Below are 23,462 nucleotides of genomic sequence, written 5' to 3' on the forward strand. Positions count from 1 at the left end.
AGGACACACCTGACTGCTTTGCTCCATTCTCTGATCTGCAGGTGCATTGATGATATCCATAGAAATTTGGTTAATGTGCAACCAACAGGTGTCAAGCTTCATGTGATATCTTGATGTGAACCTTTAGCTTCCGCTTACGTAGCAGCCACTTTAACTGCAGCAGTGGATTAGGCATTACAGAGCCTGTTGTTCAAGCGTGACGAACTCCTTGCGCAGCTTTTATTTTTCCATTCGTCCCTCAGATATGTGGGGACTGAAGTTGTTGATGGACAGGATCATATTTTCATAATGGAGTACAGGGTCGAATCTAAAAACGAAAAGCCGTGGTCGAAGGTAAGACTTTCAGCCTGCAGTGGTGACTTCAAGCTGTTGGTTAACAAGGAGACCAGAGTAGTTACACAACAAATCTGGTTTCAGATTCCCCGGCAGGGGTTGCGTGAGCCGAGTAAGACAAAGACAAGCGCAGGGAGTCCCGTCCATGAATCATGCACTCACTGCAACATGGGACAGAAGAAGTTTGGAGATTGTTCAAACTGTTTGAAAAACGTTTGTGTGGAAAGTAGAGGCAGAGTTTGATGCTTTATGTGGACTAAAAGCAACTCGCCCACAAGGTGTTCATGCTGTTTCTTCACAACGTAGTGTGGTGCTGTGGATTAACATCCACACACTGCAAAGACGCTTATTGTATAATCTTTCAAAAAGCGTGCAAATGACTTGCAGCATGTAAATAGCTTACCTGCATACGGCCAATAGCACAGGCTGCCAATGCCCCCTCAAAGCCCAACGCTGCAAACCTCCAATAGTGCCGAGCCTCCCGCCTCGAGTGTCTGTGCTGGTGGAGCACCTTGAGTCCAATTCCCAAAGCTGCTAGTTGTAACGCTTGTTGGTTGAACAATTGGTGTCAAGTGGCCCACCGGGCCGCCGAGGCCTCAGCCCGGCGTGAACGCGACCCCCGATGGAAGCGGTCAGGACCTCGAGTCCAATTCACGCATTGTACATGATTTTGTCTGGACTTTGCCGTCTCCCTTCGTTCGTCCTGACAACAAGGCAGAGTCTCCTCTCCAAAAACAGCTTTGTTTCAGAAGGGGCCGGTAACAATGTAAAGGGAGGCGTATCGAGGTTGTCGCAGAGTAAATATTGAGGCAGGAAATTGCAGGTGTGTTCAGACGTGGGTGTGGAGACAAATAGACGCAGCGCTCTCTGCCACCCACACTCCGGCTTGTGCACAGGAGGGACGGCCAGCGGTACTTCATCACGTATCCACATCATTTCACTAATCGAACTGCTCTCCACTCCGCTCAACCTACAGGACGCAGCGAGGCCTTCACTCCGCCAGAAACCAACCAAGGTAACCATCCACTATTCTGTTTTGGAGAGAGCTTCCTCTTTGACTATTTTAATATTTCTCTCCTGTCAATTTCCTGGATGGGAATCACTGCCGTTTAGGGAGGAGGAAATCCGCATTATTATATGTGTTGAAGATACATCTGTAAAAACAGACCTCGTGCTGTGTTTCCGAACCTATGTCATGTTTTATAAATTGAAGGTGAATTTTCTTCATTTATTTAGAGAAGTGACAGAGCCCTTTGTGAGGCCGAGTCAATGGACACTGCATGTAGATCAAGGAGGAACCCGTCTTTCCTGTCCCATTAATGGAAGCAATGCCGGGATTCAATTGATCTTTTCAGAGATTATTTGTTTGTATTATAATTGGCGTCGGATTGCAGAGCACAATGATGGAGATGTACGTACAACTAACAATGGATTTTATTGGTTGACTAAATTACATTGAGATTTTTCAAAGTAATGTAGGGATGTGGAAGTGATAATAAATAAAGCAAATGAATATTCATCAATAATACATGCATAACAAGGGACATTATTTTAGTAAGAGTTTGATATATAGAGTAGGCATGGGTGTGGCTGCTCCTTTTACCCAAACAACAATAAGACACGATATGATGATGATGAACAATTCTGGTACATTGGATCATTTGATCATTTGTCAGTTAATATCTGCTATCCACGAATGAACGAAGATTTATCGGCCTCCCGAAGAGCAATCACTGTGTTGTGTGTTGTGTTTAGTTGTGCAAACATCCAGCACCCTGTGATATAACAACAGCACCTGCGAATGCAACACTTTGCTCACACAGGTAGGCGAAGCTTCGCGACAGACTCCAGATGTTTAGCGTCCCAGATGGGAAACCGCCTGCTGTGAGCGGGCAAGCGGCTCGGCTCGCACTTCTAGGCAGTTCACACCTCACACGCAAGCGCAAGTCGTGTAGCATGAATTAGGCATTAGACTAAATAAACCAAATGTGCCAAATAGAGTCTCAAAAATGCCAGCGAATGAGGCAGGATTCAGCAACTTTGGGCCAAGCCCTGGAAAGTTACTAATACAGAAACCCTTTCTTCTGTTTGCTCAGTGTGTCACCTCGATTTTATCTGAAAACCTGAGCCCTGATAGTACATTAAATAGCGGGTGTGGTCAAGATCCTGCCATTGTACAGCTGACGTAATCTGCCTCACCTTGCACCACCCAGTCCGTCAATCACAGCCGTGCATTTCATTCCTTCACCCCGGAAAAAAAGATTAGAATCAGTGTTGATTATTATTAAATTATAGCCGATGTGCTTCCCCGGATAATAACTGCAGCCTACGCTCACGCAGCTGTTTGCCAATGGCATGACACACGCGTGGATCCTGTAATTGCCTTCATGATGTGAGGCCGGCAGCGTCCCACCGAACCTGTTTGCAACCTGTTTACAAGTGTGTTTGACCAGGATGAAACTCATTAAAGAGATGTTCTACCAGAGATCCAATCTTTTGAATTAGGAGGCTTCAGAAATGTGATACAGTTTTTGTACCAGAGAGGAGTTGCAATTTAACATTTGTTTCATAACATTCTGTTAAAGGTGATAGCACATAATAAAGTTGGACCAAAAGCATTTTGTCGTATTGAAGTAGCGAAGTCCAAACAGTAAAGTAAAATACTATATTTATAAATGTTGTATACATTTTATGATCGATACATTATCTGAAAAAAAATGGGATAAAACATCTTTTTCCCCAAAATGGGCTTAAGAAGGGTTAATCTTTATTCACACAGCGCAGGAAACACTTTTTCTTTGTTTCAGTTCAGCAGAATGATGGACGATGACAATCAAGAAACATTTAAAAATGTCAGCCAGAAGCCAGGCCTGCAGATATGGACCATCAATGTAAGTCTGCTCCTCGAACAAATATCCTATTGATGTGTGTACATGCATGTGTGTGTGTGTGTGTGTGTGTGTGTGTGTGTGTGTGTGTGTGTGTGTGTGTGTGTGTGTGTGTCCGTCACTGGTCACACAGGTCTCACTTTTTGTGATCATAACTTCATATTTAACGTTTGCTCATTCAGAACATGCAGATGGTCCCTGTTCCAGCTCAAGGCTTTGGTAACTTCTTTGAGGGAGACTGTTACATAATTCTACATGTAAGTACATAACTAGTTTATTTCTCAAGAGTCTCAACGCCAAAGGAGGCATGTGGCTCAGACATGTCTTAACTGCGGTAACTGTACGAGTGTTGTTCCTCTATGTATTTCACCAGATAAGTCAGAACAAGGGCTCGGGCCAGTCGGCCGACATCCACTACTGGATAGGGAACTCCTCTTCCCAGGACGAGCAAGGGGCCGCGGCCATCTACGTCACCCAGCTGGACGAGCACCTGGGCGGCAGCCCGGTCCAACACAGGGAGTCGCAGGGCAACGAGTCTGCAATGTTCAGGAGCTACTTCAAGAACGGCCTCATGTGAGTCAAAGGAAAGAAGGACATGCGGTTGGACGTGAGCTAGAACGCACACTTAATCCTCCCCAGACGGGAGACGTTAGCCGGGTGCTTTTGCAATAGTGCCTCTTGCGTGTGTTCACAGCGCTTTTATGACACCTGAACTTTGGTAACGTACACAGCTACAAGAAGGGTGGAGTGGCCTCTGGTTTTCACCACGTTGAACCCAACGTCTACAACGTCCTGCGACTGCTGCACGTCAAGGGAAGGAAGCACGTGACGGCGACGGAGGTGAGAGCCGTCGACAGCTTTACTGCTCGCTGCCCTTTACCTTGAACTGCAGACATCACAGGCGCGACACAGCAACACGCCCTCTCTTGTTGCCGTGGCGTTAATTGTCCGACATGTGCGACGACCGTGTGGTTTTGATTAATCCTTTACAAAACGTCTGTTTTCTTTTTATTGGTTTTATGACAGCATGTCATTTTCATCTCAATAAAGGTTAAGAAGTCTCCATCACAATAAGGTTTGTGCGTGTGTGTGTGTTTGTGCAGGTGGAGGTGTCATGGAACAGCTTTAACAATGGAGACATATTCCTACTCGACATGGGGAAAGCCATCGTGCAGTGGAACGGTCCCCAGAGCAACAAGAGGGAGAAGCTCAAGGTAATTGTCCGCTCTGATTGGTTACAAAAAGGTCAGTAATGCACATGAGGAAAGACAGAAGACTTAAATAACATTGTGGAATTTTGTTAATGTTGGTTATAACCAAATTACTTGAAAAATCTGGAAGAATTATTATATTTTGTTTCCACATTAGCGTCATTGAAAGGTACGGACAGCTGATATTACTTCACTTCCCTTGCAGGCGCAATTGCTCCTTTTAAATGTCTGAATGATGTGCAACTTTGTCTGTAAAACATTGATGCTTTTTGTTTCATATGCGAAAAAAAAAAAGAAGAAGACTCAATCCGTCTTTGTTTCCAGGCCGTCTTGTTGGCTCAGGACGTCCGGGACAGGGAGCGAGGGGGCCGGGCTCAGATCGGCGTGGTGGAGGGAGGAGCGGAGCGGGACTCCCCGGAACTCATGAAAATCATGACGGCGGTGCTGGGCCAGAGGAGCGGGCAGCTGAAGGAGGCCGTTGCTGACGACGAGCCGGACCAGGTGCAGAACGCCAGTGTCAGACTCTACCAGTGAGGGGCCCCTGGATCCGTCGGACGGTTCCCGCCGCGTTGCTGTTGTTGTTGTTGTTGAGCGTTGAACGCCATCACGCGCCGCTGTTCTCCCTTTTCTCTCCAGGGTTTTTGAAAACGGCGGCAATCTGGTGGTGCAAGAAGTGGCCACGCAGCCCCTGACCCAAGATCTGCTGCACTCCTCTGTAATTCTCTTTCACCCTTCGAACGTGTTCCTCAGACACACGTTACGCGGAGCGCGCTCACTCCTTCCCGTCCCCCTCTGTCTGACAGGACTGCTACATCGCGGACCAGGGAGGCTCGAGCGTGATGGTGTGGAAGGGAAAACAAGCTTCCAAGGTGGAGCGGCAGGAAGCCCTCAACAGGGCGCTGGTGAGTTTACATCAAAGGGTTCTACATATCAAGCGCTATGATTATTTAAGACGATAGTTCTTTCTTTCTTTTTCAGTAATAATTCATCAACTTTTCCCACCAGGGCTACATGAAAGCCAAGAAATACCCACAGAGCACCAGCGTGGACGTGATGTCCGAGGGAGGAGAGTCAGCAATGTTCAAGCACCTGTTCAAATCCTGGAGAGATAAGGGGCAAACTCAGGGTCTGGGCGCCACCTACAACGTGGGGAAGATAGGTAACACAACGCAAAGCCGTCTTCTTCTTCTTCTATTTCATTATGGGATCATATATTTAGCTTGTATGTCATTTCAATGATTTTTTTTTTTTCTTAGTGTCTCCTTTTGTTGATTAATTCTCTAAATACTTTGGGCCCACACAGCAAAGGTCGACCAGGTGAAGTTTGACGTGATGGAGCTCCACGCGCGTCCCGAACTGGCAGCGCAGCAGCGCATGGTGGACGACGCCTCCGGAGAGGTCAAGGTCTGGTGCAAAAATGCATAAATGCAAAAGCATTATTATTATTATTGTATTCATATCATTTATTCTTTGCTAATGTCCGTGTTCGGGTCAGGTGTGGCGTATTGAGAAGTTGGAGCTGGCGGAAGTGAATCCAAACACGTATGGACAGTTTTACGGTGGAGACTGCTACTTGGTGCTGTACACATACCAGATATCAAACCAGCAGCAGTACATACTCTACATGTGGCAGGTCAGTAGCGTCACAGGAGGAACATTGGCCTTGTTTTCATATCTCTCTCTCTCTGATGAATAAAATCCAACAGCTACTTTCCTTAACTTGAGCTACTGGTTTTTACATCAGGGCCGTCACGCCACCAAAGATGAGATCACAGCCTGCGCCTTCCAGGCCGTCAATGTTGATAACAAGTACAATGGAGCCCCAGTGCAGGTCAGGGTGATCATGGGAAAGGAGCCTCGCCATTTCCTCGCCATTTTCAAAGGGAAACTCATCATCTTTGAGGTAAAACTGGTTCTGAATGCCCAACTGCAACGGCCTTTATCTTGCTTAAAAAAATTGTAGTTGGAGGAATTGTCACAGCGATATCAATACCCAATATTTGAGCCCTTTAAAGGGGAAAGTGCTGCATGATTCCTACATTGCCTTGTCTATGCTGCGTGTGTCTTCAGGGTGGAACGGGCCGACCCGGTGTGGTCAACCCTGAACGGGGACCCAGGCTCTTCCAAGTCAGAGGGACCAACGAGCTGAACACCAAAGCCACTGAAGTGCCGTCGAGGGCCTCGTCCCTCAACACCAACGATGTCTTTGTGCTCCAGACCGACCACGTGTGCAACCTGTGGTACGGAAAGGTACGGACTTCTTTTGCGGGAACGCCACGACAAGCTGACAAAGCCTCGCCAATGAAAAATGGGAATTTGTCGTCCTTGCGGTTGCGTTGTCGCTCAAACGCCTCTATTGTCTGATGTGTGCTTGTGTTTACCTGCAGGGCTGCAGCGGGGATGAGAGGGTGATGGGGAGAAGTGTGTCTGAAGCGCTGTCCAAACAGGACAAGCAGGTGGTGATGGAGGGCCAGGAGCCAGCTGAATTCTGGGTAGCTCTGGGAGGGAAGGCTCCCTATGCGTGTGACAAGAGGTAAAGCGCACACGGCGGCAGCAGCAGCATCGCACCTTTTAATCAAGCTTTTTGTCTGGTGATTATTGCACAGCAGCCACATATCAACGGCCATCATCAATCAGCCCGGCCCGCGTTGTCCTCTCTGTGTTCTCTGTGTAGTAGTACATAAAGTCAGAAATGACAACTACAAAAACATACACACCAAAACGGATCCAAACAGCCTCTTTAATCATATTTTGAGACATTAATAAGCTTGCAAGGATTCTTTTTGTATCAAAGTCACTGGAATACGCCTGGAATGTAGTCTACACACACACACACACACACACACACACACCTATCAAACTACACAGCTGTGTTGACGGCGGGAGCTCCGTGTTGTTTCAGACTGCAGCGGGAGGAACCTCCTCACAGCCCAAGGCTGTTCGAGTGCTCCAACCAAACAGGCTGCTTCAGGATGACCGAGGTGCACGACTACGCCCAGAGCGACCTGGACGAAGATGACGTCATGCTGCTGGACACCTGGGAGGAGGTGAGAGGTTGAGTACTGCAGATGTGTCCCAGTGGAACCATTGGAATTCCTTTCTTTGACGTTGTTCCAGGTAATAAGGCAGACCGATGCCGTTAAAGTGAAGTTGAGCAAAGTGGGGGGGGGTTTGGGCAATAATCTACAAATTGTCAATTTGGGTACCATTCAAAGTGTTCCATCTTTGTGGATTTAATTTGATTTGATTGATCAACAGAAACCTGTTATCTATTGGCCCATAAAACCACCTTATTCCTTTACACGTGTGCAGTAATCATATCCATCCACGAGGGGGAGGAACAGACCGTGTTTTAACTGAAGACCAATTTTAAACTTTCATCCATGCCACGTAAACGAACACAAGCAGTCAATCCGTTCAAACATACACCTACGTCTTTAAAAATGTCGTAATCAAATAAACAAACAACAAATCCAGTTTCAGATTCTTTGAAAAAAAAGTTGAAACCGTATCACCACAAAGGCTTATTTTCATGAAACATACGTTAAAAACCTATTTTCTGAGAGTAACACATTATTGTACATTAACCCATTCAGGGTGTAACAGTTCATTGTGCCACAGTCTGGTAACCTGCGACCGTTAATGTCCTTTCTCAAAATCCCCTCAGATCTTCTTGTGGGTCGGAGACTCAGCCAACGAGTACGAGACCAAGGAGGCGTGGAACAGCGCGCAGGACTACCTGAGGACCCACCCGGCGGGCCGCGACACCGAGACACCCATCGTCTCCGTCAAACAGGGATATGAGCCGCCCACCTTCACCGGCTGGTTCGGCGCGTGGGACCCTCATAAGTGGAGCGTGAGTTTTGACAGTGAGAGGCAGCAGAGGCAGCATTCCTCATGGTACTGTCAATCTGCCTTTTAAATGAAAGCAGCGCAGGTGATTCAAAAAGAGACGCAAGCATGTGAAGAAAAACAAATGTATGAAGAACATGAAGTCGCATGTGGATGATTACGTGGATTGTTTGAAGATTGAAGGCAAACTTGCATGTTTGAGATCTTTCAATCCTGGCTCGTTGATCTTCTCCACAGGGAGGAAACTCCTATGAGGAGATGACAAAAAAGCTGAGTGATCCAGCATCTCTCGCACAGATCAGTGTTGTAAGTGATTGATTGACACTAATGCTTTAATTAATTGCCTAACTAATATAACAACGACTAATGTATCTATGTGCTAAATAATACCGTTGCTAATTGGAAGTATTTATACCTGAAAAGAACTCACTAACAATCTGATTTCACGCGGGGGCTTTGTCTGCAGGATCTGAGCAACTCTTTCTTCAATAAGAGTCCCGCTAGTGGAGGTGGTTACAGGGCCCCAGGGGGCCCCACGGGTTCCCCCAGACCCTCTTCCCCCATCAGCCCGTCGGCCCAAAGGGCCCCGTCCCTGTCCCCCTCCTCCGGCTTCAGTCCTTCAGGCCCGGGCGGGATGTACCTGGACCCAGAGGTCCTCATTAACAAGTCCCCCAGTGAGCTGCCTCAGGGAGTGGACCCCGGCCGCAGAGAGGTGGGGGAGGAATCACGCATTTTGGAAACGGGTGGAAGTCATTGAAGTCACCATTCAACAAGTGGTCGTGCATGTGATTGTGCATGTGTGAGTTTCCTGATGCATTAACACATGGAGTGCAGTAGAGGTCCGCCTAACCGTGTCCTGTCCCCTGTCCCCTGTCCCCTGTCCCCCTGTGCTCTGATTCAAGGATCACCTCACCGACGCTGCTTTTGAGAACCTGCTCGGCACGACTCGCTCAGATTTCAAGCGCCTGCCGAAGTGGAGGCAGAGTGACTTGAAGAAAAAGGCCGGACTTTTCTGAGAAACGTTCGTGACTGTGTTTTACAGGGAAACAGCGTGGAACCGGTTTCATTGTTGCACAGACAACCTCTTCGTGGAAAACTGAAGCAAGCATTGTACCTGTCGGAAAAGACATTCCGGCAGGTCAATGATCATTTCACCTGAATATTATTGTTATTATTTGTGGTTGCTACCCACCATTAACCAAGTTAAAGTGATTACAAGTGGTAGAAATAACATATTAATATGATTGGGAATAAATACAAAATCAAAGACTACATTTACACTTAAATTACTATTATTTGCAATTGTTGTGGTTTATATTTATCCATATTTATCAATGTCTCTTGATAATTGTTAAATGATCTGATTTTCCTCAGGATCTGATTTTCATTATCACTTTATTATGAATAAACACACAAAAGCTTGAATCAGAGACTCTGCTGGTTTTATTTGACAGGTAGTGAAAATTCAGAAAAAAGGCAAGACAAGTATGTAGGTTTGAAAATGTATTTTTGGCATGAAATATTTGATAAGATGAATTAATACTCAATATGTTAATATCAATATTTACGATATAGTTCATTTCTTGATATGCCTATAAGGTTACAGTCCAAAATAATTTTCACGTCATTGAAAGAATTAAAATGTATGTAACATATGTATTTAACATTTTTACATTTTTAAAATACTTTCCCACACCATTTACATCTCCATCCACTCTTCCCCTGTTAAAATACAAGAACTCCCATACAATACATAAAAAAAAAAAAATCTAAAAACGCTGAGTCAGCACCCTCGGCTCGGCACATCACAAGTCCTTTTTTTGATCATGACATATTTGATAAGAGTTCAGTTACACTTACACTGGACATATAGACCGTTTTTTAATGTTAAAGGCTGACATGCAGGATTATCCTACTCGGCGTCTGTGAGCATGAGGTGCACGAACAGTCCGGCCGAGGAGATGACGTCGCCTCTCTTGGTGAGCAGCGGGACATGGCGGTACCCTGGAGGGGGGGGAGAGGGGGAAGCTTTAGCTGGATCCAAAAATCGGAGTAAAATATGGTTTTTGCGTGATATAAAACAGGGAAACCACTCCCACCGTTCTGCGCGCTGCTGAGCGGGAGGCAGTAGTGCCCGATGAGGTCGTTCTGGGACGCCGCGTCGTAGTCCTCCACCACGAACCGCAGCATGGCCAGCTCGGGGACGTGGATTTGGAACCGGAAACTTTCATTCCACGTCGGGTTGAACCCTGCAGGGAGGCATCCTCGTTCAGCAACGTGTCACAAGTGATACAGCCGCGCGCGTGTGTGTGTGTCAGACTCACCGTTGTTATCGATGTGGTGCGTCGCCTTGATGGCGTTGTCCGCCGGCACGCCGTAGATCTCCACCCGCACCAGAGGGTCAACGATGGAGCTTTGTTTGTCCTTGTTGAGTTTGGGTAACTGCTGAGCTGAAATGACCTTTTTGTATCGGGGGAAACAAGAAAACACAAATATGTGCTCTCCTCACTAAACAAACATTTTCACTACAAATTGTCCATCTGGAATGAAGCCAACTAAGGAGCGTTCTCTCCTCTCACGCAGGCAAAGAACACACATGCACAAGAGACACAGGTGTCCTTTGTTGGTCCTCGTTGGTCAGTTAGTCGAGACCAATCTTTAAGGTTTGACCGCGTAACGCTGCTCACCATCACGTTCAAGGTCTTCTTCTGTAGCCAGGGCCCTTCGGAAAGTGTGCTGGGGTCAAACTGAGAGGACAGGCTCCTCTGGAATTCCGGTTTCAGGATGTAGCCCGATGCGCCGTTGGGCAGGAACCGACCCTGGTTGAGGTGCATCTCCTTGGAAGGTGTCTGGAAGTTCAACGCCACTGAAAAACAAGTCGCAGAGTGAAAACCGCGCCACCGAACCTGCCAGCGGCTGGATCTCTGCGTAAAGAAGTGCGATTGTACCTATCTGGCAGCCGGCGTTCCACAAGGGCACCGGGTTATAGTTGGAGGAGTCGGTCCTGGAGCCCGCGGGGTAGATCCTGCTGAGTTTCTCCGTGTTGTGGTGGATGTAGGCAGTCGCTAGGAGAACACGTAGAAGCGGCTTTCACACCACGCTCATAACTGGAACACGTGGGTACGGTTTGGCGAGTCGTGATGTTTACCTGAAGTCTCAGCCAGGGTCAAAGCTTTGCTCTCCTTGAAGGAGGACATCTCGTAGAAGGCCTGCATTTCCTTGGCGTGGTCGAAGCTGTTGAAATGGACACTCTTGCAGTAGACGACAATGTTTGAGAGCTCTTTGGCCAGTTTGATCTTTGATTTCTAAACGGAGACAGGACAGCGGATCAGTTTCGTTGAACGTGTATTTGAAAACGTTTTCACCAACACTCGGCACACCTTTGGTTTGGCTTTCTGTCCGTTCTCACAATCGGCCGCCTCGTCCTCCTCAGACACGGTGCCTTCCTCCACAACGCCGTCGTTGCTGAGGGAAGGGTTCACTTTCTTCAAACACTTCCCTTTGATGAGGATCTTCCCCTTCAGCTCCTGCGCAGAACAGCAGCAAAATGTGCGTTCACGTGTTGTTGCAAAGCTAATGTGCTGCGTATTATCCAAACGTATGGAAGCGTATTCTGGATCCTGATTACCTCTCAGTTAATAAACAGCTTATTTCTAAGCGGCCACGCAGTACACAGTAACAAAATGCAAAACCTAACCTCCTGCAGTCATTATTCAAATGTGGAGGAGGAGCAGAGGCCTGAGATTGATGCTGTTTGGATTACATGCTACTGGGTGTTTTTTCACATGATGAGGATCGGCTTTTACTTGAGTCTCATCACCATCGTCTCCCAGACAAATCTAAAAGTCACGTTAAAGTAAAGAGGAAAGTGAAGCGTTTCATTAACCTGACAGGCAGGATGTTCAGGTCCATTTGGGTGCAAAGCTCTAAAGACTGCGATTGTTTCATTAAAAAGGGAAGCTGGTGGGCGGAGATGCACACACCTCAGGTGAGGGGAAGTTGGTGGGCGTGACGTTGCGCAGAGGCTTTGTGACCAAGGCATCGCCCAGGATGGAGATCAGATGATGGGCCATGAGCTGCTGTTGGTCAATGGTGCAGTGGTTCTCCAGGGACAGGATCACTGGGTATTCGGATGTCTGGAGAAGCGAAGGAAACAACCGTTCAGTGAAGGTGAAGCCGTCCACGACTGTCTGAATGAGAAGGAGGGGCAGGTGCTATGCAACGCTATCCTCATTACTTTGAAGGCGAATTCTTTGATGACTTTAATGACGTCTTTAAACAGCACTTTGGACGTGAGTGTGTATCCGTGGTAGATGACGGGTTCGCCGTTAGCGCCGTCCCAACAGTCCAGCTCCACACAGCGACAGCCCTTCATCAGTGCTCTGCAAGGGAAAGAAAACACCTTCATGAAAAGTTCAATGCATGCTGACGCGTTTAGGAGGAAAGTATGAAAACGTTGTTTCGATACATCGGAAGGCCAAACACGATGTATGTCACACACACACGTATTATATGTCAGTGAAAGCGGTTACTTTATGTAGGCTTCTGTGCTGCTGGGTCCTTTGAGTTGGTCCGCCATCAGGTATGTGTTGTGCGAGGAGGAGATGTAGTAATGGCTGAGGGGCTGGTGCATGTCCTGATACACCGGTTTGTGGGCCGGGTTGAAGATGGAGCCTTCCTCCTGGTTCATGAACCTCAGGAAGCCGTCTTTGGTCATGCGCTTCTGCTGCTTGGCTGGTGGACCAGAGGACGGACAGAGAGAGAGAGAGACGGTGAGAACACGGCACCATACGTGGAACGTGACCATTTGACTCTGAATAAAACTCAGCCCCACCTGTCTCATCCACTTCGTATTTTTCGATGAGCTTGAGAGCGTCCTGCATGGACACCTGCTCCCTCTGCTCTCTCAGCAGGAAGCCGAGCAGATCTCCGGCGCTCATCTGACCCTCTGTCTGAGCGTAATTCCCGTAAATCACGTCCATCTCTTCCCGTTGTGTCAGCAGGTCGTAGAAGTGTTTGATCTCCGAGCCCTCCAGGGTGCCTGAATAGGACGCGTCACATTTCTGTGTGACACAATGAAACACACGGTGGGCTTTAAGCGAGGCGGACTAACGCATTGTTGTTGATATGCGTATCGATCGGCGGCTCACTGCAACCCGCCTTAAAGATCTCCTCTGCGTAAGTGTCGTCCACTTCGATGTTGACCTGCTTCAGGAAGTGCTTCACCTCCTTCAGGGTCATCATGTTGTCGGCATTCTTGTCCGCATTCCGCATGCAGCTGAAGATCCAACTGGCGGTTTGATTTAAGGATTGTATTTGAACTAACTAAGAACAAAACCACAAACCTTAGCGGGCCAAAAAAATCTGCACTTTCTTTACTGTAAGAGCCGGAGCGGTGAAGGATACTGCTCACTGTTCTGCTGGCGGTTGAGGTTCAGCATGTTGTTAATGAGCTTGTCCAGGCCGTTGACCCACTGTTTTGCCTCCTCCCCGCTGGGCGCCAACAGGTCCAGATTTTTCGTCCTGTCCTTGAAGATGATGGAGAAGCACTGGTCCTCCAAGCCGTCGGCGGTGTGTTTATTCAACCCCTCGGACTGACGGCCCCTGCGCACTGAAGCGATGTCATCGATGGCGACTGTTTGGAGGGACGAAGGTGCTTTGTTAAGTTTGACACTCAAAGGATTGGAGCGAGGTATCATCGGTCTATATTAAATGACACAATTAACTTCTCCTTTGTCTTTATTGAAAAATGCCCTGTAGTGTTTTGTTTGTAGAATCACGTGTGCAGTGTGTTTGCAGTGTGTTTGCAGCGTAGGAATAACTGGGAACAAGCAGGACCCTTTGAAGCACTCAGACCAGTCAGTATCTGGTGGCAGCAGACTTTTTATTCCGGTGGAAAGAACAACACGGAGCGCCTCGATGCCTTCACATCTTATCTACAGGAAGGCTTTGGTTTCTTTGCTGTAGCCGCGTGCTGCGGCCTTCACTGACAAGCCACAACAGTTGAATATTCACACATCCAGCAAACACACAGCAGCATTCGCTGTCTTTTGTGTTTCAGTCTGATCCTGAGGGAAATATCTCTTCAGTTTCCCACGTTCACTTTATCAGCGGCGTGTCCATCTGATGTAAAGTTGGAGGCCATCAAACCAAGAGAATGAGAGGAAAGACACAAAGTGTGACCCATGGCCTTTCCTCACGTGATTCATTTTAGGAATATTTATTGCAAAAATACTTTATATTGTCTGGAACAACTGAGAAGAAAGATTCACGCAGATTTAATGTTTGATGCATTCCGGCCTCACTTGATCTCTCCTCTACTCCACACATGGGCAACACATAAAACACTATGACTGACACTTATTGTATTAAACGGTCGCACAATGACAACGTTTAAGCCTGTACATCGTGGGTCCCGCTGCGTTGTGAAGCAGCTTAATGTACGGAAGAGCACGCATGGCAGCGCGCGATGTAATCACGCTAAGCGGCAACAACAAAAACCCACCAGCTTAGCTGAGAGGCCACATGTGGACGCTGGGTTACAATCACACTGCCCCTCCCGCCCCTCCCTACATCCCGGGGCTGGGGAGTCTAGTGAAGAGCGACCATTGTTCCTGAGAGAGTCGGAGACTATCAAGGGGGAGGATGAATCCAAAGGTCAGACTACTTGGAGAGAAATATACGACAATCAGAAGGCGGAGTGGAGATTCTTTTTTTTAAAGCCCTAATACTATGACCGATACGTTTATCTCTGCAACAAATAGCAGACTGACAGCAATATGAGGAACATGAGGTTTTATATGCATGTGACCCTGACAAGTGTGTACGTGCCAGTGTGAGCTCGCCATTTATTAAAATGGCAGCCACAGAGCGTGGGAACGAAGAGAAGAGGAACTTTTACCCGTCTATTGCCAGTAATGATAAGTATTATAGAAACGTCTTCATTGCAACAAATTAACTTCTGCTTTGGTGACACATCAGAAAAACAATGACAGCTTGCTGGTGAAAGCGCAGGAAAACCATAAAACATGGGCGCTTGTTTCCTTTAACGTTCTGTCAACTATCTGCCGACACACGACCGCCGTCTGTAGGCGGAAGATTAGAAAGATGCTGCTTATCAGGTCCGGTGGCCCCTCCAGCTCCCAAAACCAGAGGGAAATAATCCCTCTCACACACATGGACAAAGAGTAGTTTCCAGTTTCGTGTTTAGCCTCAATATGGGTGTGAGCGCGATATCGCCGCCGCTCACGTACTCTGGAGCACTAGTGGGATTTCAGGAGTGTGTGTGCAAGACGGCTATTGTTGGGATCGGAAAGGAGAACTCCATGTTGACAGAATAAGAGCAAACAGATGAATGTTGGATAAACCCAAATGGAGAGAAGAAAAATCGAATATGAGCTTTGTAGAACTTCTCCCAATTCTGTGCATTATGTAATTGAAAAGGTGTGCAAAGTGTAGCAACAACACTCACAAGTCTGTTTCCGCCTGACTGTTTTGTGGGACTCATACCACAACGTCTTGCAGTCTTCCTGCAGTTTGAAGAAGCGGTTCTTCTGCCAGGATTTCGAGCGAACCTTGACCAGGTCCCCGCCGCCCAGCATGAACTGTAGATCCGCATCTCCCTCCAAACCTGCAGTGATCACGCACAGTTGTAATCAATTTCAATAACGAAAGAGGCACCAGCGAGGGGGCTGTTTCTGTGGAGGGAAATTGTTACATTGTTACTTCAGAAGAATTTGTGATTGTGTGTTTTAAATTCTTTAGAGAGATTCTCCAGAGTTGTTATTGCAACGACTAACAAGAGACAGATTTATAAAAAGGCAACAGTCAATGTTGTAGCATCTTTTTTAGCCGTCATGCCTCCACTTTGTAACGCATGTGTAACGCATGTGTAACGCATGTGTAACAGCGATTTTATCAAAGTTCAAATCCCAAGACATCGTCCTGTTTTGTGTCATTTCATCAAATCAAAGTGGAGTCAAATGAAGAAAGGGAAATGTTAAAAGTGATTATTTGGGGATTTGCTTTTATACGTTTTGTAGTCTTCGGGAGAAATCGGACCCCAATGAAATCATTGTGGTTATTTTCTCATACTAGAAATCTCCCCCTACAGCCGGAGAAGGGATTACACTGTTATACTGTTTTCCCAGGCCGATACTCCAAGAATACATGTACAACTCCGTGAAATCAGTGGTGTGGCCCTTTAAACACAAACTACATGCCCTTCTATAAAACTTAAAGTTGGCTATGACTCATGGCTCATGGAGTCATTTTTTGTTTTTGTTGGGTGGCGGCCATTTCTTGCATTTTGATCTTGAAGATTTTTCCATATTATTTATAATATTAATCTATTTCTTGTAAAGTCTTATGTAATGTGGCTTATCGCTCAAGGTGAGGTAATCTGTTGATTATGGCTTATTGGGAAAGGAGTGTAACATCAATGGGAGGCGAACAATAGGCGCAGAAGACAATGTCAATGTTTAGTCAATTGGCTTTGCGTCTGTGAAGATGTGAGGTAATGCCGCTGTTAGTCAGTGCAGGCGGGCGGGGCCGAGTTGCCAACATCACGCCATCTGAAAATGGTGTCCACTCATAGGGGCGTTTGAGGCTAAATGCATTGCCAAAAACTCAGCAGTGTCGAGCTCGTGGGCAGGAACGAAACATTGCAGACATTGTGTGTTGTTATGAAAATACCACAGCGAGGTTTATGAAAATCTGTAATCAGTTCCAGTTTTGAGGTTGAATGAAACATGAGAGGCAAGCTAGGACAAAAAGATTCCAAGAATAAAGTGAAGTGCCTCTGAGGAAATGGGTTATAATGATGAGGTTCCTCACACGGGCTGGAAGGGGAGGCGGGCTGCAAGAAACAACTGTGCATTGAGATCTGAGCCAACAGATGCGCCCGGAGACCCATTGATACTAACAACATGGATGGTAGTATTCTCTTATTAGGCCTTTATAACAGCTAGAATTTTATTCCTCTGCGTTCGTCTTTTTGAAAATGACTAATAGATCATGAACACATCTGGATACATGTTGTTGTTGTTGTTCAAAGAAAAGGAACTCTGTCCACTGGGCTCTGTACAAGGTTGGAACTCCTTCCTGCGTTTTTTCCTCTTTCAAAGACAAAAATGCCATGTCGTTTTCAACTACCCCCCCCCCCCCCCCACACACACACACCCCGACCCACCCCCCTGTCCCAGTTGCCATGTTGACGGATGGAATTCAGCGCTCCAGGCAATGAGGAAGCCTTCATACAACATGATACCGTGCGTTAACACAATAACACACATGTGTTGCCCCCCCCCCCCCCCTTCAAAAAAACAACTGACCAGAGCGTCAGTTAACGTAGACTCGGGTTAAACCCTTGAGTTAAACCTCTTGGAGGACTTACCCAGACGTTTCAAGTTCTGCTGCGCGACCCCTTTCACCTGCTCCCGGATCGCTCGCTCCTCTGATTTCGTCCTTTTCCCAAGTTTAGGTAAACAAGACATTGTTTCGTGCTTTTTTGTTTTGTTTTCTTACATTAAAAAAAGGAGGAATCCAGGAGTGTTTTTGTAATGTGTGCTCGTTGTGGAGTCTACACGTCGCCCTTCGACCCCCCTCCTCCTCCGTCTCCCCCCACGGGGCGGGTCGAAACTCGTCTACTCGGTTGTGCGCGCGCCGCAGGTACATCCAGCTGTGCGCGCTCAGGTGAATACTTCTATGGGGTCCGCACAGAACTTCTATGAGGTCTCCCTACATGCAGTCTTCGTAAAGTATCAGTGTGAACACGTCGCGTTGTCCTCGGGTTTCGACGCTTCTGATTGGTTCTGGTGACGCATTCAGGAATTTTAGGAAAATGATGTGCCCTCTTTCCTTAAAGAGGAGTCTCACGTCCCGTTGCGGTAAGAATGCGGAGTGCAACGCGGTACTTTACAACTTGAAATGCGTGTTACATCTGCGCAGTTTAAGGTCTTTTATTTGTGTTTCGAGAAGTCAGTTGAATCCTCTTTGAGTAAAGATGTGTCAAGTTGCGCCACCGTGTGGTGGTTGTGGTGTTATAGTCTGCTCAAACATCTGAAAACGTCTAATTCATTGACAAGCCCTCTGGTCGTGGACAGGCATGAGACCCGCACGTATTCTGCTAATGTGTGACACGTGATATTGTCCCAGCAACCACAGAAACTTAGAATGGCAAATGTCAGAGAGAGAAAAACCTGTGATGTGTCAACATCCCTAAAGGGACCTAAACCGCAAGTACACCAACAACAAAAAAATGGTTGAATGTATCATTTTTCTTTTCTCTAAATAAATTCCAAGCCACTGTTTGATAGAAACCTATGAAATAGTGTCACAAAAAAAATCACATCCCCATAAGTATACTTGATATTACTCATCCCTTGATATAAAACACTACTGGTGACGTCTTGGATACAGTAATAACAAAAATAAACTGTTTAGGCTGTTTATGTCCAACTCACCGTGTTTCCCAGACATTCCATTTGACTCCATTCTGATTCCAGTCAAGCTAAATCCTCACGGATCCTCTTCCACGGCAGTGTCACTCGTGTTTTTACGAGAATAATCACGACCATTCACTCGTCTGTGCGTCCCGTGTAGGGATTAGATCCAGTGTGTGCGTGTGTCCCTCTGAGCCGACCCACGCAGTCAATACCAGCATGTCGGGCTGCAACCCAACGTCAGTCCACACCCACCGCCACACCGGTCTGACAAGTCCAACGCTGTGTTTGCCCACAGAACTTCCCCTCAGCTCTGTGACAGGGTGAAACCTACACAGCTATGGATGGAATTCAACACTTGCACTTGGTCCCCATTGAGACGTTGATAGGTTTAGGTTAAATGTCGGCTTTACATATATCCCTCATGCACAACTGAGTGCTGTGATTCGCGTTGGGCGTTGCCTCGGTGTGGTACAGACCTGTCATTCATACTTTGCTTCAGCCACTCCCCTCCAGCTCCTTACACTTAGTGTTTAAAGTGTGATCAGTCCCACAGGTCTTCTGTCCTTCTTCTGAGTAGGCATTCACACTGTAGCGTTGACTCAAACAGTAATATGTGCAGAAGCAACAGCTCAAAGCTATAGCAGGTGCTGGCCATCACGCGTGCTTAGCCCACCTTGTGTGAGCCAACAAGGTCAGTTTTATGTTGTTGTTGTTGTTGGTCCAACTGACATGTCAGGATGAAATTGTGTTTGTGAGCATTTCACACAGAAGCTCTTGCTGCTGCATGGCCTTTAATGTACATGAGGGGGTGCAGACAGAACATCGTCGCTGTATGCCAGCCTGTAAGCATGAACTCTCATGCCGGGGCTTGTGGGTGAAAAGAGACGCTCTGTTTGGCGAACCCACGAGAAGCTCTGAAGCGCGCTCAACAATCGACCTCTTTGATGATCCCACTTGAGTAGATGTTTCTGGAGTCTCTGGAATCTTTGCCTTGTTAACAAAATGTAGAATGTCTTTCTAGAGGATCTGGAGAAACTTGTCTTTTTGCCTGCGGCAACACACTTCTCACGAATTAGTGCGCCTCACGTGAGACTATAAAAGGCTGCAGAAATCCTCTAGTTGAAATAATTATAACATATATATATATATTTTGAAAGAGGTATATTTGAACTCAGCCCATCTGAAGGGGAAACAAGACACGTCCTGCAATAAGAGCCAAGTACATCATCATACAAGCACTCAGTGAACATACACACAATGAACACTGGCAGGATGTGGTGCAGCAACTGTGGTGAGGTTCATGTTTTATATGTGTGCATGATCCTATATACCTTCATGCTTGATATGGATCAGAGAGGTCAGCTAATTGTTTGAAATATAAACCTTTCCCACTGTCCTATTTCAGTGCAGCCCCAGCTTTGATAGAACCATAGAGGCAAAAGACAATCTTTTCTTTGTCATGTATAGAAAGTCAAATCAGAAATGTTTGCCTAGTGGTTTTCACATAAAAGCTATCTCAGATATCTATCCAAATAATCAGATGTTTTTGTGCATGTTCTCCCTGAAAGCTCGGCTGAAAATCCTCCCCCAGCCTTTCTGGCAAAGCCTTCAGAGGTGCTTTTCACTGACTACAGTGTGGGACACGTTTATGAGGTATGTTTCATATTTTACACAAAACGGAAAGCTTCTTCTCAAGGAGTTGCTGTGCTGCACCATGGCCTTCCCTGTCCTACCCCGGACCACTCTGGTGCTGGAAAAACCTGATCATGTCTTTTTCAGTCATCGCCCCACAGCGGATGCGCCTTTAGCTGTTGCTATGGAAACCATCGGTACACAAACATGGCGGACACCATCGAGCGCCGGACGACTTCGCTAAACTAGCCGCTGTGTGTTTGTAGGCTCATCTAAAGCATCGTTTAATCATTTTAACTTCACGAGTGGGCGCACACACCATGCAGGACGAACCAGAGACGCGAGAAACATCGCGTCCCGATCCGTCCTCCGACGCTCACAGGCCCGCGTCGGGACAGTCACAGGTATGCGCACCTGTTGCTATGGTGACTGAGCCTCATTCCCTGTAACGACAAAGTAAAAGAAAAAAAACGACATCACGTTTTAAACCAGTCTCTGTCTCCTCTATCAGGACATTTCTCATCTGTTAGCGAGCGCTTTTAAGGACCTGTACACAAGAGACATCATCGGGAGAGACACTTTGTCCAGCCTGGTGAAGACCAACAAGGGGCGAAGCAGCCACCATGACACATATGTTGCAGAGCTGCAGCAGGTAACCCGACAACGGCGTCGCTGACCAAATCAATAGAGGAAATCATGCAGCATTTATTGAGTTGAGTTATGTCATTTATTTCCAATCCGCACAGGCTCATTGTGAATATGACCGGCGTATAAAAGAGGCCGACATGCTGGAGAGTCACATCATCCAGGCCAGAGCGCGGGCGGCCGCCGCAGAAAGCGCGGCCTATGAGAGAATGAGAGAGGAGATGGGGGGTGTTCGGGATCCCCGGACCCTTCTCACAGGTGTGAGGGAAACATCAGGAATTATCATGTCTTAAAAATGACCTGTAATTGAGCCCTGTAATTGATGTATTCACTGAATGTAAAGGGATGTTATTTGACGCATTTGTCTATTTTCAGTCAATTCCGCCTTTTCATGGTGTGTGGACAATGATCTTCTCAAAATGAACGGCCTGATTTCCCCCCAGGACTACTTACCTACACAAAAACCACAATATAGAGCTCCAGCACCAAGTAAATGACCCCCATTTTAGATTTATCCCAAAATATCATAGCCAATGTCTTTTGGCTCCATATTTGATTTATTCTTCTCTCATCAGTAAAATCGAATCCCGCCAAACCTACCATCGCCTACGCCATGCATGTGTCCAAAGAGCCTCAGGATGATGGGTATACTCTAATGCCCAGCCCAGGAAAGGTCGTCCAAGGAATGAACGAGTCAAAACGCAACCCGACTCTCGACTCCAGCTCAGATATCGCAAAGAGTAAGAAATCTACCCGAGAGGTGAGGAGTCACAAGTTTTGAATCTGCAATTGTGAGTAACTCTGGGAACAAGGGGAGGCTTGATAACATCATTGTTCTTTTGCTGTGTTTCAGAGGGCCGACCGGTCTAAAGCCAGGCCAAAGTGGAAGGATGAGCCAAGCGCAGTGGATCGGGCAGAGGGATGCGAAAAACTTCAGAGGCTGAAAGATCGCCAGAACTTCCTACGCAATCCTCGCTTCCTTCCAACGAACGCACAGCAGGGTGGCACATCCCTCGTCCATCCCAGAACAAACTATAACTATAGTAACAGAAGGTCAGGTTCATGTTTTATATGTGTGCAGGATCCTATATACCTTCATGCTTGATATGGATCAGAGAGGTCAGCTAATTGGTTGAAATATAAACCTTTCCCACTGTCCTATTTCAGTGCAGCCCCAGCTTTGATAGAACCATAGAGGCAAAAGACAATCTTTTCTTTGTCATGTATAGAAAGTGAAATCAGAAATGTTTGCCTTGTGGTTTTGACATAAAAGCTATCTCAGATATCTATCCAAATAATCAGATGTTTTTGTGCACGTTCTCCCTGAAAGCGCGGCTGAAAATCCTCCCCCAGCCTTTCTGGCAAAGCCTTCAGAGGTGCTTTTCACTGACTACAGTGTGGGACACGTTTATGAGGTATGTTTCATATTTTACACAAAACGGAAAGCTTCTTCTCAATGAGTTGCTCTGCTGCAGCATGGCCTTCCCTGTCCTACCCCAGACCACTCTGGAGCTGAAAAACCTGACTTCGGCGAGCCGCACTCTCCGAGTCATCGCTCCTACCACTCCTTACTTTTCTATTGGCCTGGGTGAGCCCTTTTTCTTCGTATTGGATCATGCTGCTTCCTCATTCCTCATTCCTGTTCTTGTTGAGAATTACGTCATAATCAACCGTATTAAAATGTTAGTGGCCAAAAGGCATGCAAGATTCCCTGCAATCCAAATTGTGATCCTGTTTTGTTGTTGTACACAAAGAATTGTAACAAAACCTATAAGAAGATAAATAGCACTCGAGGGAACTCATGGGGATTAATATTAAGGTATGTCTCTGCAGGGAGATTCCCTGGTGAGGGTGGTGTGGTCGCCCCAGGGATGAGTTGTAAGTACACGGTGCGCTTCGCTCCGGAATCCTTGGGGGACTACGAGGACCAAATAGCGGTGGAGACCCATGCTGGACAACGGTTCTGGGTTCCCGTCGCAGCCAGAAGACCCCCCCCAATACTCACACGTGAGCGTCATGACGATCCACCAACCTCCCATCGTTGTCTACTGCTTTAATTGGTCCCCTGATTATTTTTGCAGTGCCAAGAGTTCTGGACTGTGGTTGTTGCCTGATCGGAGGAGTGCGATTTGTTGAGTTCTTGTGCCGAAATGTAGGCTTCAGCGCCGGGACCTTTTGCATCATCCCAAAGAACCAGTGGCCAGCCTCGAACCTCAGGGTAACAACCCATCTGACACATTATCTAAGACACGGTAAATGTTTAAGCTCCAATGACCTACATGGCGTTTTCTTTCCTTTTCTTCATATAGTCCGTGGCAAGGACTTTTTTCTGTGAGCAGCCGCCGTTTGCAATCGGCCCGACTCTTTTTGCACTTCAGCCAGGAGAGGCCACTGTAGTGGAGGCGAGTGTGTGGTGGAGGCTGTCGGGGGAGAAACAGAAGTAGATTTTTATAGAA

General features: G+C 46.9%; 3 protein-coding genes across 11 annotated transcripts in view; 2 read left to right on the forward strand and 1 right to left on the reverse strand.

The window, feature by feature from the left end:
• The first annotated feature begins 152 nt into the window (after nt 1–152).
• vill (villin-like) lies at nt 153–9,709 on the forward strand. Of its 4 annotated transcripts, XM_040167664.2 has the most exons (21): nt 153–333; nt 1,310–1,348; nt 3,141–3,224; nt 3,404–3,478; nt 3,595–3,794; nt 3,953–4,061; nt 4,325–4,435; nt 4,757–4,962; nt 5,069–5,147; nt 5,236–5,334; nt 5,438–5,591; nt 5,736–5,836; nt 5,928–6,065; nt 6,177–6,335; nt 6,503–6,682; nt 6,820–6,965; nt 7,335–7,479; nt 8,100–8,288; nt 8,522–8,590; nt 8,751–8,996; nt 9,187–9,709. In XM_040167664.2, the coding sequence occupies exons 1-21, from the start codon at nt 289–291 to the stop codon at nt 9,298–9,300; spliced, it is 2,688 nt and encodes an 895-aa protein (XP_040023598.2). In that variant the 5' UTR covers nt 153–288; the 3' UTR covers nt 9,301–9,709. The 4 variants fall into 4 exon arrangements, with proteins under 4 accessions (XP_040023598.2, XP_077952757.1, XP_077952758.1 ...); XM_078096631.1 differs by lacking the exon at nt 8,522–8,590 and having other exon boundaries at nt 165–333; XM_078096632.1 differs by lacking the exon at nt 153–333 and having other exon boundaries at nt 1,212–1,348; nt 3,146–3,224.
• Nucleotides 9,710–19,183, reverse strand: plcd1a (phospholipase C, delta 1a). 2 transcript variants are annotated; one of them, XM_040167668.2, is made up of 15 exons: nt 18,748–19,183; nt 15,756–15,914; nt 13,691–13,919; nt 13,445–13,574; nt 13,119–13,347; nt 12,817–13,018; nt 12,522–12,666; nt 12,268–12,420; nt 11,665–11,811; nt 11,433–11,589; nt 11,233–11,349; nt 10,972–11,150; nt 10,609–10,744; nt 10,384–10,533; nt 9,710–10,288 (listed from the first exon to the last, which is right to left on the reverse strand). In XM_040167668.2, the coding sequence occupies exons 1-15, from the start codon at nt 18,776–18,778 to the stop codon at nt 10,197–10,199; spliced, it is 2,256 nt and encodes a 751-aa protein (XP_040023602.2). In that variant the 5' UTR covers nt 18,779–19,183; the 3' UTR covers nt 9,710–10,196. The 2 variants fall into 2 exon arrangements, with proteins under 2 accessions (XP_040023602.2, XP_040023601.2); XM_040167667.2 differs by lacking the exon at nt 18,748–19,183 and adding an exon at nt 17,679–18,005.
• Nucleotides 17,984–23,462, forward strand: part of dlec1 (DLEC1 cilia and flagella associated protein) — a 12,807-nt gene continuing 7,328 nt past the window's right edge. For 3 of the 5 annotated variants that reach the window (XM_078096628.1, XM_040167662.2, XM_078096629.1), the window contains exons 1-11: nt 20,544–20,765; nt 20,873–21,013; nt 21,108–21,264; nt 21,382–21,495; nt 21,582–21,766; nt 21,860–22,059; nt 22,337–22,421; nt 22,507–22,594; nt 22,840–23,013; nt 23,088–23,224; nt 23,316–23,408. In XM_078096628.1, the coding sequence (XP_077952754.1) occupies nt 20,682–20,765; nt 20,873–21,013; nt 21,108–21,264; nt 21,382–21,495; nt 21,582–21,766; nt 21,860–22,059; nt 22,337–22,421; nt 22,507–22,594; nt 22,840–23,013; nt 23,088–23,224; nt 23,316–23,408 (1,458 nt within the window). In that variant the 5' untranslated portion in view covers nt 20,544–20,681. Of the gene's footprint in view, nt 18,172–20,543; nt 20,766–20,872; nt 21,014–21,107; nt 21,265–21,381; nt 21,496–21,581; nt 21,767–21,859; nt 22,060–22,336; nt 22,422–22,506; nt 22,595–22,839; nt 23,014–23,087; nt 23,225–23,315; nt 23,409–23,462 lie in introns of those variants that run through there. The other 2 variants (XM_040167661.2, XM_078096630.1) reach the window with 2 other exon arrangements.

Source organism: Gasterosteus aculeatus, chromosome 21, assembly GCF_964276395.1.
Source record: "Gasterosteus aculeatus chromosome 21, fGasAcu3.hap1.1, whole genome shotgun sequence".
Taxonomy (NCBI): domain Eukaryota; kingdom Metazoa; phylum Chordata; class Actinopteri; order Perciformes; family Gasterosteidae; genus Gasterosteus; species Gasterosteus aculeatus.

Bases quoted from the DNA above. Each gene is read 5' to 3' on its own strand.
- vill (XM_040167664.2), top strand. From the start codon at position 289: ATGGAGTACAGGGTCGAATCTAAAAACGAAAAGCCGTGGTCGAAG. The intron at 3,795-3,952 runs GTGAGTCAAAGG...TAACGTACACAG, and splicing joins TACTTCAAGAACGGCCTCAT to CTACAAGAAGGGTGGAGTGG. The intron at 4,436-4,756 runs GTAATTGTCCGC...CTTTGTTTCCAG, and splicing joins ACAAGAGGGAGAAGCTCAAG to GCCGTCTTGTTGGCTCAGGA.
- plcd1a (XM_040167667.2), bottom strand. From the start codon at position 17,778: ATGTCTTGTTTACCTAAACTTGGGAAAAGGACGAAATCAGAGGAGCGA. The intron at 11,590-11,664 runs GTGTGCCGAGTG...GTCTCCGTTTAG, and splicing joins GACAGAAAGCCAAACCAAAG to AAATCAAAGATCAAACTGGC. The intron at 10,534-10,608 runs GTGAGTCTGACA...GCCTCCCTGCAG, and splicing joins GCACCACATCGATAACAACG to GGTTCAACCCGACGTGGAAT.